At 35.7% G+C, this 11,616-nt stretch overlaps 1 protein-coding gene across 48 annotated transcripts in view; it reads left to right on the plus strand.

The window, feature by feature from the left end:
• The window catches only part of LOC119638285 (microtubule-actin cross-linking factor 1), a 70,764-nt gene that overhangs the window by 35,332 nt on the left and 23,816 nt on the right, over window positions 1–11,616 (plus strand). For 45 of the 48 annotated variants that reach the window (XM_038034991.1, XM_038034995.1, XM_038035012.1 and 42 more), the window contains 2 exons: window positions 1,015–9,148; window positions 11,446–11,592. In XM_038034991.1, coding sequence (XP_037890919.1) covers window positions 1,015–9,148; window positions 11,446–11,592 — 8,281 coding nt within the window. The remainder of the gene's footprint in view (window positions 1–1,014; window positions 9,149–11,445; window positions 11,593–11,616) is intronic. The other 3 variants (XM_038035005.1, XM_038035003.1, XM_038035006.1) reach the window with 1 other exon arrangement.

Raw genomic sequence — 11,616 nt, forward strand, 5'->3', positions numbered from 1 at the left:
TTATTTAATTTTATTTTATCTTCTTTTATGACTATCAACCGAATTTCGGCCTATTATTAAGTATAAATGAGTGTCGGTTGTGGGGTTGTGAAAGGCTTGCAGAAATTGCATTTGTTGGGATTCTTACAAGATCTTTGAATATTTGCAGTCTTCGAAACCATTTTGGTGATGGTTGTATAGCCATCGTTTGAAGCAATATCCGATCATATACTCGCAAACCGCGACAACACTAGTTAACTAAGTTTGATCTTTGATATCACTAGTAAAAAGAAGCAGTTGCTGGTTTCAGTCTATTGAAATGACGGAGACAAAAGTCTTGGATCGGTAGCAAATTTATTTTTTATGTCCATGATAAATTGTTAGGTCTACAAACACTCGATTTTGTACGACCTAAATGCAATGACTGAAATATATCATCTTCCTAACCTGGCCTCAAAATCTTTTTCAATTCGGGATGATAACTGTTGCGGGCGTGCAATTGGTAAGTTTGAATAACTTTGAGGCCCTAACTATAAGCATCCTAAGCCATATGCCTTGTAGGTCCTTGGGCGGAATACTTATATTCCCCCTTTTTTTTTGGTTTGTGTACGCCGAAATACACTACACTCAGCTGATTCCATAAAATAGGTGGTACAAGCGTCAGTATTATCATTTATTTTTCACCTTTGATGATATGGTGTAAACGCCGTTCTCTTTTTTTATCTTTTTGCTGGCGACTCATGTTTCAACTTTCCAAAATTTAGGCAAAGTGAAAGTTGAAAATCTTGCTGGAGATTATACCTACTGTGGCGTAAAACGTAAAAATAGTACTTTGATATAGAATAACTTGCCTTACGGCGTGAGTTTTTAAGAAACTTTAACACGAAGAGGGTTGCTTTTCCGTCCGAAATTTCTATTTTTGCAAAGTTTTTGTTAAATGGAGATCTTCAAAGTAGTTACAAGGCTTGGACTATATTGTCCTCGTACTTATACGTCTTGAACAATTTAATTGTCAACAAAATTCTCTTTCTTCAGATACGCCTCTATTAAAGACATCCGCACACCAATTGGAATTGCAATAGCTATTAGTGAGGGTGATTCACAAACAGAGAAAAAGGAAAGTGCCAATTTGGAAAAAAATATAGAATTGGAAAACAACAGACAAGTTCCTGACTGCAAGGCATTATCAGATATAAGCCCTGGTTGTTCTCTGAGGATAAATGAAGCCACGCAACCGATTGCCTTAAACGTGAACGCTGGCAGATTGTTGGCCAGTGATGATCGAATACCTTTAGGGGAGGCCGTTAACCGGAAATTAATCGATGTTCAACCGTTCTATAAGCTAATGGATCCTAGATCTGATTCTGAGACAAAAAATATTTCACAGCTTGAAGTTCTGCAAGAAGAGTATAATAGAAAGAAAGCAGATCGCGAAGCCATGGTAAAGCCCAATGAAGAAAAAAACTTGGCAGATATAGATAAACTTGACAAATTTAAAACTATCAATAGAAATTCCGACACTGAAACTATTACACCCGATTATGTTGTTCGACATGAATCAGTAACAATAAAATCAAATGCTCTATGTTTAAGCGATGCTATAGAACATGGGTTAGTTAACAGTGACGGATGGATTGCCGATCGCAATTCGGGTGAAAGGTTCAAACTGGATGTGGCTATAGCTAAACAAATAATAGATCCAAGCATTCGTGAAGTTGTTGATGTTAGTAACGACTCAAAGATTACAGTAGAGGAAGCTATCAGAAGAGGTATATTAAACGTAGCAATGGGTCACTATATAAATGAAAGCACAGAAGAAAAGTTGTCGTTTCATGATGCTAAGACTCTTCAACTTATTACGAAACCGTGTACCCTTAAAGATGTATGTGATAAGAATTTGATGGATAAAATGGCAAGAATTACTAGCCCTATGTGTCGAAAAAAGCTGACTATCACGGAAGCTATTGAAGTAGGGGTTTTGGATTTTGACAGTTTAAAATGCATCACTAGAAAAAAAGGCGAATTGGTAACACTGCAAAATGCAATAAAGGATGATATTATACTGCCAGCTGAATCCCAATACAGAAACTTTTCGACTGGCGAAATTTTCAGCATACCTGAGGCTGTAGAACGTGGCTTAATTAGTAGTGTCAGGCAGACCCCTATATTTGATATAGATGGTTTTAAAGATAGGCAAAGTAACGACTTTTTTAGTTTCAACGTGGCCTTATCTCGCGGGATATTGCATCGTTCAAGTTCAGGCTTTACTGTAGAGATAATACGAGATACATACAAATCTTTAGAAGAAGCTATGATCGAAGGTTTAATCCGATCAGAAGTGTACGAAATGTTTCACAAAAAAGTAGGCATAAAAAACGCGAGCGGTAAAGAATTTAACTTATTAGATTTGTGCTATCACAATCTGATTAACCCTAAGAGCGGTTGCCTCCTTGATCCTAAAAGTGGCCAAACCATTCCTCTTGATATAGCTTTAAAACGTAAATTTATAACGGCAGAAGGTGCATTGCGTTTAAGTAGTCTTCTTAATATTACATTAACCACGGAAACTGTGACACGCACTGTTAATCGTTATGTGACTATTCATACTAAAGAGCAACTCCGTCTGCCCAGTACAAAGGCACTATCATTCACGGAAGCAATTCGACAGGAACTGGTAGACGAAGACAAACAGATGTTTACGGACCCAAACACAGGTATGACTTACTCCATTCAACAGGCCTTAACGTATGGTTTGCTTGGAGTAGATTCCAATGACAATTTATCAGAATCCGCCAAAAAATTTAAATCCACTATAACTATTATGGCTAAGCAGAGGGTTGCGGACATGGATCCTAACGAAGCAAATCTGCAGCAATATGTCGACAATTACCTTGATATTCCGTTTACGGAGAACCACTCAAATAGTGGTGACTTAAATGATAAATTCATTGGAAGTGATCAAGTATCAATTATGGTTAAAGAAAATTCTCAGACTGCTAAATGTGAAATATTCTCTCCTGAACCACTACAAATTGCTCCAGGAATTATTTACGATCCTTCAACTGCTTTGGTAATTTTCATTCAAAGTGGTCAAACTGAAAACATTTTGAAAGCTGCTCGTCTTGGATTAATAGATGACAAACTTATTCGCATTTTTGATCCCGAAACGCAAGAAAATATTTCCCTTAGAGAGTCCGTAGACCGAAAAATATATGACCCTGAACTTTGCTCTATTTTGGCTGAATCAGGGTGCCGTTTAAATATTATAACGGCTATTCAAAAGGGCGTATTGACAGTATCGGGTACGCCGTTGGTGGCTGCAGAAGATGCATTGCATTTAGTAAAATTTATAGCGAATCCATCTACAAACGAACAGATCACTGCTGAAGTTGCTTATGAAAGGGGTACAATAGCTAAAGATAATCTTATAACACAAAAATCCATTGCAAGGGCAATGCGTAATGAAAAAATAGGTGTTTTCCATAAGATTCGCAAAGTTAGATTGAAGTTGAAAGAGGCTTTAGAAAAGGGAGCCATTGATGGGGAAACTTATGGAATTTTAAAGAATGAGCAAAATTTTATAAACGAGAACAATGAACGCTTGTCCATTTCTGAAGCCATTGATCTTGGATTTGTTGATGGTAATAAAGGCAAAGTTGTTGATCCTCAGCGTAATTGTATATTAAATTTACACGAAGCTGTGGATGCACATATTATAGACTCTGATGCGGCTGGCCTTCTTATCCCATTAGTGAAAAGCCTTTCTATACCTAAGCTCATGGAGCAAGGTCTTATTGACACAAAAACTAACAAAATCATTCATCCAGAAAGTGCGTGCTTTTTAAATATTCACGAAGCAATAATTTGTGAGATACTGGACCCTTTTTCAAAAATTAAGGAACCCGCTGAGTGCACGATCATTGACGCTTTCGAAAAAAAAATTATTGACGCTGACGAATGTACATTTAAAGTTAATAAGAAATCACTAAGTTTAACAGAAAGCATAGCGTTAAATATATTTGAAACGAAAAGCGATTTAAAACCTTCGCTTATGCCGATTCCCCCGGTTGGTATGACCTTTGCAGTTATTGTTGAAAGAGGTTTACTTAAAACTAAGCCAGCTTCGATAATTCATCCAGAATTGAAGATTCAAATTCCACTTCAAAAAGCAATTAAGGAGGGATTTATCATGTCCATTCCATATCCACCAAAAAGTAAAGCAATTGGAGTAATTCAAGCTGTTGAGGAGGGTCTTATTAATGTTGAGAACAAAACATTCTCTCACCCGGACGAAGATGTCCACTTATCGATTAGGCAAGCTCTAGAAAAGGGCGTGCTAGTCGTGAAACCTATATGCGAGTTTGTCGCATCTCAACGACCTACGCCACAAACGAATTTTACGGACAGCGTAAACACTGCACATGAGATATCAACGAAGACAATAGAGTTGACACAAGAATATGTCTTAATTTCAAACGATGAATTTCGAAATATTGAAACACAAGTTTCACGCTCCACTTCGGAAGGGAATGTTTTAGAAACAACCGTGAGCGACAACCGTGCAAAGACGAAACACTTGAATTCGTTTGCTCAAATAAGTAATGACAGAGGACAGTCATGCGTTTCCAGAGTACACATCGAAAAAAATTACGTACCAGAAGTAGCTGAAAAACCCAAGCCAAGTTCATCGTATACGACTGTAAATAAAGCTAAAGAAGCCTTAACGAAGGGAACGACTGGGATTGTCGCTGCACATGTGCTAGCCGGAGCGTCAATTGTTAGCGGAATCAAAGAATTCAATTCAGGTATCACTAAGGGTTCTTTTAAAAAAGGAAAAAAACAAAAAAAAAGAGAATCAAATGAGGACGTGGATACGGAACAGAACAAATTGTCAAGTATTTCTGAACAAAGACTTGTTAGGAGCGCTAGCCCCGTTCTTCACGACCCAGATAATTCTTTTAAAGATTTACAACTCGAAGCAAATGTATTTTCAGATCGAAATGAAAATCAAGTAGAAAAAAAAAGAACACAAAATGTGGATACTGAAGACCATATAAATTCTCCTCGAAGTTCAAAAACCAATTCGACTTGTCCCGGTTTTAAAGCAGATGTCACGGCAAATACTGGACAAGTTCCTTTTGATTTAATTTCTCAAACGACTGCGTATGAGCCCAAGGAAGAGTCTTTAAAAAATAACTTAATGAAATGTAATAAAATGCAATGGACGAGTCAAAAGGTAAATAATTTTGGACCGTCCCCTTATTTGGTGAACACCAGTGACCAAATCACGATTGAAAACCTCAGTAGACTGAACGTTTATGACAAAAATAATGAACACTTTACTAACCCTTCAACCGGCAGCAAGATACCATTCCATGCCTTGGTTTCTGAGATGAACATTTTCAACCCTGAAACGACATTGGTAAAAAATTTTACGACGGAACAATATGAGTCTCTAACACAGGCCCTGGAACGTCCTCTGCTTGACAGAAATAATGGTCATATGGTTGATCCAAAGACTGGCACAAAAATTTCCTTTTTCGAAAGCGTACATCGTAATTGGATTGTACTTTCCAAGATCAACGAAAGAAAACAGGCTGCCATTGAAAATGTAATCAATAAGAAAACCGGGGAAGTTATACTTGAAGATGGAAGAGTTTCTTCCATTGTTGATGCTATTAATAACGGCGTAATTGACATTCAGTCTATTTCAGTACGTGACCCCGTAAGCGGTGAAGTAATCCCGCTGCGTATGGCAATTGAGTTGGGAGTTGTTGATATGCAAGCTGGAACCGTAATCGATATACAAACCTTGCAAGAAATACCGATGGAGGATGCTTTTAAACTGGGTTTTCTTGTACCTGGATCACGCAAGCCAATTTCTCTCGAAGCTGCAGTTCGACAAGGGCTTTACGACCCAGCAACTGGCAAGCTGTATGATTTAGAATCTAACAATCAAGTCGATGTGCAGAGATCTATTGAAATCGGTCTTATTAATCCTAAAATTTCTTTGATTGTTGATACAACAACTAAGAGAGAAATCAAATTGGATTGTGCTCTCGAAGATGATTTGGTAGTTACTGAAATAGGAAAAATTAAAGATAAAAAGGCAAATATTCTAGTATCATTAGACGTTGGTCTGGAAAGAAAGTTACTAAAAACTGATCATATCACATGGAGTTTACCTGAAATGTTGCAAAGAGAATACTATATACCTAGATCTGGTAAAATTCTAAATCCCATCACAGGGGAGGAGATCTGCATTCGTCAAGCGATTGAATTTGGTGTCGTTGAGCTAGATTCTTGTCTGATTAAAAATGATGAAAAGAGTTTGATTGTGTCGAGTAAACAAGCTATCAAAGAAGGTCTTTTAGACATTGTCCAAGGTACCTTAAGCTGTCCAAATATTCAACTCGATGAAGCTTTTGTGAAAGGTTATATATTTAGCACAAAGAAACCGCTATCTTTAGTGGACTGTTTGTTACGAGAGATTTATGATCCAAACACTGCACGATTTAGTATTGATGAAGAATCAGTTGACCTACAGACAGCACTAGTTTTAAAACTTATAAATTCCGAAGAACTTATACTTCTAGATCCTAAAAATGATTGCATAATATCTTTAAGAGAAGCCATTAGTAAAGGCTACATCGATCCTATTCACGGTCTTGTTATTAGTCCATACTCTAATACTGGACAGTCATTGCCCGAAGCTCTGGAAAGTAGAATACTTATTCCCCACAAACGTAAGCGCAGTTTGCCAGACGCAGTATATCGAGGTTTGTATGATCCGAAAACGGGCGTGTTCAGCAATACAATAACTAGAGAAAAACTCTCAACTGAATGTGCTATTCGTAGAGGCATTCTAGACCCTAATTCGACCATTGTCAATACTGCCGATAAAGTATTGTCTTTTGAAATGGCTATTGCTTCTGGATTTGTCGACACAAAGAAAGGCACGGTAAAAGATAAGTACAACAGAGCCATTGATTATAAGGAAGCATTTGATCGAGGGATTCTCATCGAAACCCAGATCCCTATAAGTTTAATGGAAGCTATTATAAAAAGAATTTACAATGAACAAGATGACACCTTCATGGATCCAAGGACTGGAAAAAAATTATCTTTATCGGAAGCAATCGAGAATAAACTCTTGGACGAAGAGAGCGTTCAAATAAAAGATTCAAATACCGATCTTTATGAAGAATTTAATTTATCAGATGCTAAGGCAACCGGTCTGATTGACAGCTGCAGTGCTGTATTAATTTACAACAATCAAAAATTTACCATAAAAGATGCTTTCGATGTAGGCATATTGAATGATACGCGAGCTCCCATTAGTTTGCAAAAAGCTTTGCATCGTGGTCTTTTTGATGAAATTGATGGAAAATTCGTAGATCCAAATAATAAACGCAAACTTACTTTGCTTGAAGCTATCCGAAATTTCGTTATAAATTCTCAGCTACCTTGCTATTTTGATGCAGTACCAGAAAATATGCACGACTTGGCCGAAACATGTCATATGGGAATCATTAATTGCATAGAGGGAGTATTTCGCGTACCTGGTAGTAATACGTTTATATCGTTACATAAAGCGTTGAAATTAGGGTTAATTGTTGATATCGAAAATTCCAATTTTGGATTATATGAGCTCTTGGCTATGAAATTTTATGACGTAGCAACACGTAAAGTTGTTCACCCTGTTTCTGGCAGAAGACTAAGTCTGAAAGAAGCCTGTGCAGAAGGAATTGTTAGTTCATCAGCAAGCTTGGTTAAAAATCATAAAACAGGACAATACACAAATTTGGCTTTTTCTATTAAACACAATTTTATAGATGATATAAACGGTTGTTATAATTTAAGTGAGTCAAACCAAATCGATTTGCAGGAAGCACGCGCTCAAGGTTTAATCGTCTCAAATCGTAGATATTTCGATTTGGAACTTATAATGAAAATGCGCCTGCTTGATTCCGAAAGCGGTACATTTTGCGATCCTATTTCAGGAGATTTCTGTAATTTGCTTCAAGGCATACAAAGTGGTTTAATTAATGCAACAACAACAGCTTTTAAAAACTTAGCTACTGGCGAGGACATACCACTCATTTTGGCTATTGAGAAGGGAGACGTTGACGTTGAAAAAGGTCGTGTGTTTGATCATGGCAGAAAAATATCCTACAATTATGACGTTGCTATGCGACGGGGGGTTTTTGTAACGATGACTAAAGCAATGAGTGATGAAGACCTGGTCCGAAGACATAGTCGCTGTTTAAACGAGCATATTTCAGGTAGTGTTTCATTTAATGGGCCTAGGGAGATGTCACTTGAAGAAGCCATCGCATATAAAATTATTGACCCCAAGTTTGCCTTTGTGCGCGATTACAAATCCCACAAAGAAGTATCCTTTGAAATCGCTCGACAAAGTGGTATAATCGATTTGAGTAAGCGAACTTTTGTTGACCCAGAAGCCTCGATTTTTCAATTCGACGCAACTTCAGTTATATTTGCTAGTGAACCTATAACATTTGATCGCGCAGTGGAGATCAACGCCTTAGACCTAAAGAGTGGGGTACTCACTTATATAAATTCATCAAAATGCCAAGAAGAAGAAAGCGTAAACAACGCTCCAGAATTTAAAGTATACAGCCTTAAGGATGCCATTACCAAAGGTATTATGGATCCTGATTCGGCATTCGTCAAAGATTTGGCTAAATCGAAGTTAGTACGTTTGCCGGAAGCATTTCGCAAAGGGCTAATAGATGCAAACCAAGCGAACGTTGTCAATACAAAAACCTCTAAAATATGCAGCTTGCAGGAGGCTTATGAAAGCGGTTTACTTATAACTCCTAAAAGATCATTCAGTTTGATCGAAGCTATAACTTTTAAACTTTACATACCTTCAACCGGTACTTTCATTGATCCTTTCCATACCAATGGCAATATTACTAAACCCAGAACGATTACACTTGCTGAAGCGATAACCAACGGTTTGATTGAACCTTCGTCAACGGTAATACGCAATAGCTCTACTGGAGAAATTATACCGTTTACAGCAGCAATAAATGTAGGGCTAGTCGATTCGCAAAAAGGTTGCCTGTTATGTGTAGACCATTCCAACGTGGACTTTGCAGAAGCGGCTGAAAAAGGTCTACTACTAAAAGCAGAGCAAAGGGTAAGTTAAAAATGCGCAAGATCAAGGATTTTGACTTCGCCATTTCTTATACCCTGCAAATAGTCTTCTACTCTATTTATGTTATTACTATTATCATTCTTCTTATTATTATTATTATTATTGTTATTATTATTGTTATTATTATTATTATTGCGCGTACACATTGCACTGTACTGCGGTTGCCTTTCTCTTTTACTTTCCCTCTAAGCAATAAGTTATAATATATATAAATGCCATTGTAGCACACTTAAAAAAGGTTAAAATCAGTGCAAAGAAGCATATAGCAAAGTTTCTCTTCTTTATTTATATTAAAGTGAATAAGGTTCTGCATTCTACCGCTTAAGTCAATGTGTATTTTATATAGTTCAGTACGGCAGACCGGTGTAATTCGTACGGTCGAAAAATAATTTTCTTTTCCAGACGAATTGTGAAAGAAATGCGTTTAGTTTGTTTATGGGTAAACAATAAATTTTTCATTTAACGTGTACATTCCTGCATTCTGCTGTGGATTATTTTGCTGTTTTTGGTAATTGTGCATGAATATTTCGATTAAAATTCTACATAAAAATCTCTAAAAAATGAGCACAAAAGAATTTCTAAAGCTTATACATTGGACATTGATTGTACTTAATTCGCCATGAAACGATCTGGCTTGTACCATGGTTATGTTGTCTTTAAATTTTTCAATTACGTTCTTTTGTTAAATAACAATTTCTTTTATGCTATTTTAACAGCGTTTTTGCCCAATTCGTCTATAAAAAAACCTCTTAATATTGTGGTAACACAAATCCCTAGGAGTTTTCCATATTTGATCGTCCAATACAACCATTGGAGCACATTAATTTCGAAAATTGCATACTCGCGAAAAGAACGATCTTACCATTGTAGTTTATTTTCTCCAAAAAAATGCGTTTTGTGATTGACAAAGAAAAATATTGCATCATAACGGTATAAGTTTATAAGCCAGTATCATTCGACCCAATTTTCTTAAGCGCACTAAACCATATTTTACCTACATTACAATCAATTCTGCTTTGAAAAATCGATAGACGGTGAAAACTTCTCGAAATTTGTCGATCGATAGAAAATAGGTTCACATAAAACGTTTGCTATTTTTTAAAATATCATGTTTTATAGAAAATTGTGTAGGCCTCCATTTATTGTAGCATTTAATGGAATGGTAGCAAAAGCACTAAAAGGAAGGCAATTTTCACCATATATGTTTCACAAATAAAAATAATTGGAAGGTTGTTGCATCTTTTTTCCATAAACACAATATACTAAATGTAGAAAGACGATTTTCTTAAGGAGAAATAAATTTTGCAGAAAAAATGTAAGAAAATAATTGTTCTGCTATATAACTTCTTATATATCTTCTTCTGTGCTTTAATAAGTTTAAACCCAATCAAAAATATCTAATAAATTTCAGATATAAAACTTTGATCGCCCCTGTTTCTTCTCAAATGAAGTCTATTTATAAATCCTTAACAAAAAAAAAGAAAAGACCCGTCTTCCGCCTGTGCATTTCTTAAGGTATCATAAATTGTAATCCAACACAACAGGTTTGTTAAGAGTACGTGGACTGTTTATCCTTATAGCTAAGGCGGACAGTATGGAACTCTAATGAAGATTATGGCATTGCCGCGTGTATTCTGCTTTGTTTTAAAATGGTAATCTAAGGTTGCCTTAAATTTTTATTTTTAGCTAAATTCCAATTTTATTGCATATTAAATTATATTTTGATATTTTTTAATTTTCTTAAAATTTCATTTAAAATGTGTTTACCTTTTTCAGTTTTTTTTTTTTCAGCTACATTTTAATGCCTCCCATACTAACAAATTACATTTGCTAACAGTTGTCTAACAGTTGCTTATTTTAACTTTTTGTTGTAGTTGTTATATAATTGTTGTCGCCGTATTTCGTAACATTGTTTTGTATTATTTTTCTTACATATGTATATTGTAAGCTTATGAAGTATTCTGTTTTATACATATTTTGTATCCGGATTCTGAAGCATATATTTTGTGTTTTTGATCTAAAAACACCGACATTTATAAACGCAAGAAACACAAAGCAAAAATCTAAAAAAAATTACCCATTGAAATAATATTTTTATACCTACCACCAAAAGAAATTGTGATATGAATATTTAGAAGGAGAACAATTTGAAAACGATCACATATATTTTCTTGAAGTGGTCGGTATTGATGATTCGCCCCATTGGTGAATATCACTTTACTTCCTTTTGGTTTTGTATTTGCTTTAAATTATATCTTATTGCTCTATTAATTATATAGCAAGCCGTCTTTGAAAAGTTTAATTTATGCGAGCAAAATGTAACCAACCTTCTTGAATGGGTCAATAAAATTGAGCATAAAATTGCTAATATTGGTGGACCACGCGAAAAAATGGACGAGCTTCGCAATCAAATTAATGCTATTAAGGTATAGAAATGTGTTTACACAATA

Source organism: Glossina fuscipes, unplaced genomic scaffold (genome assembly GCF_014805625.2).
Source record: "Glossina fuscipes isolate IAEA_lab_2018 unplaced genomic scaffold, Yale_Gfus_2 87, whole genome shotgun sequence".
NCBI classification, from domain to species: domain Eukaryota; kingdom Metazoa; phylum Arthropoda; class Insecta; order Diptera; family Glossinidae; genus Glossina; species Glossina fuscipes.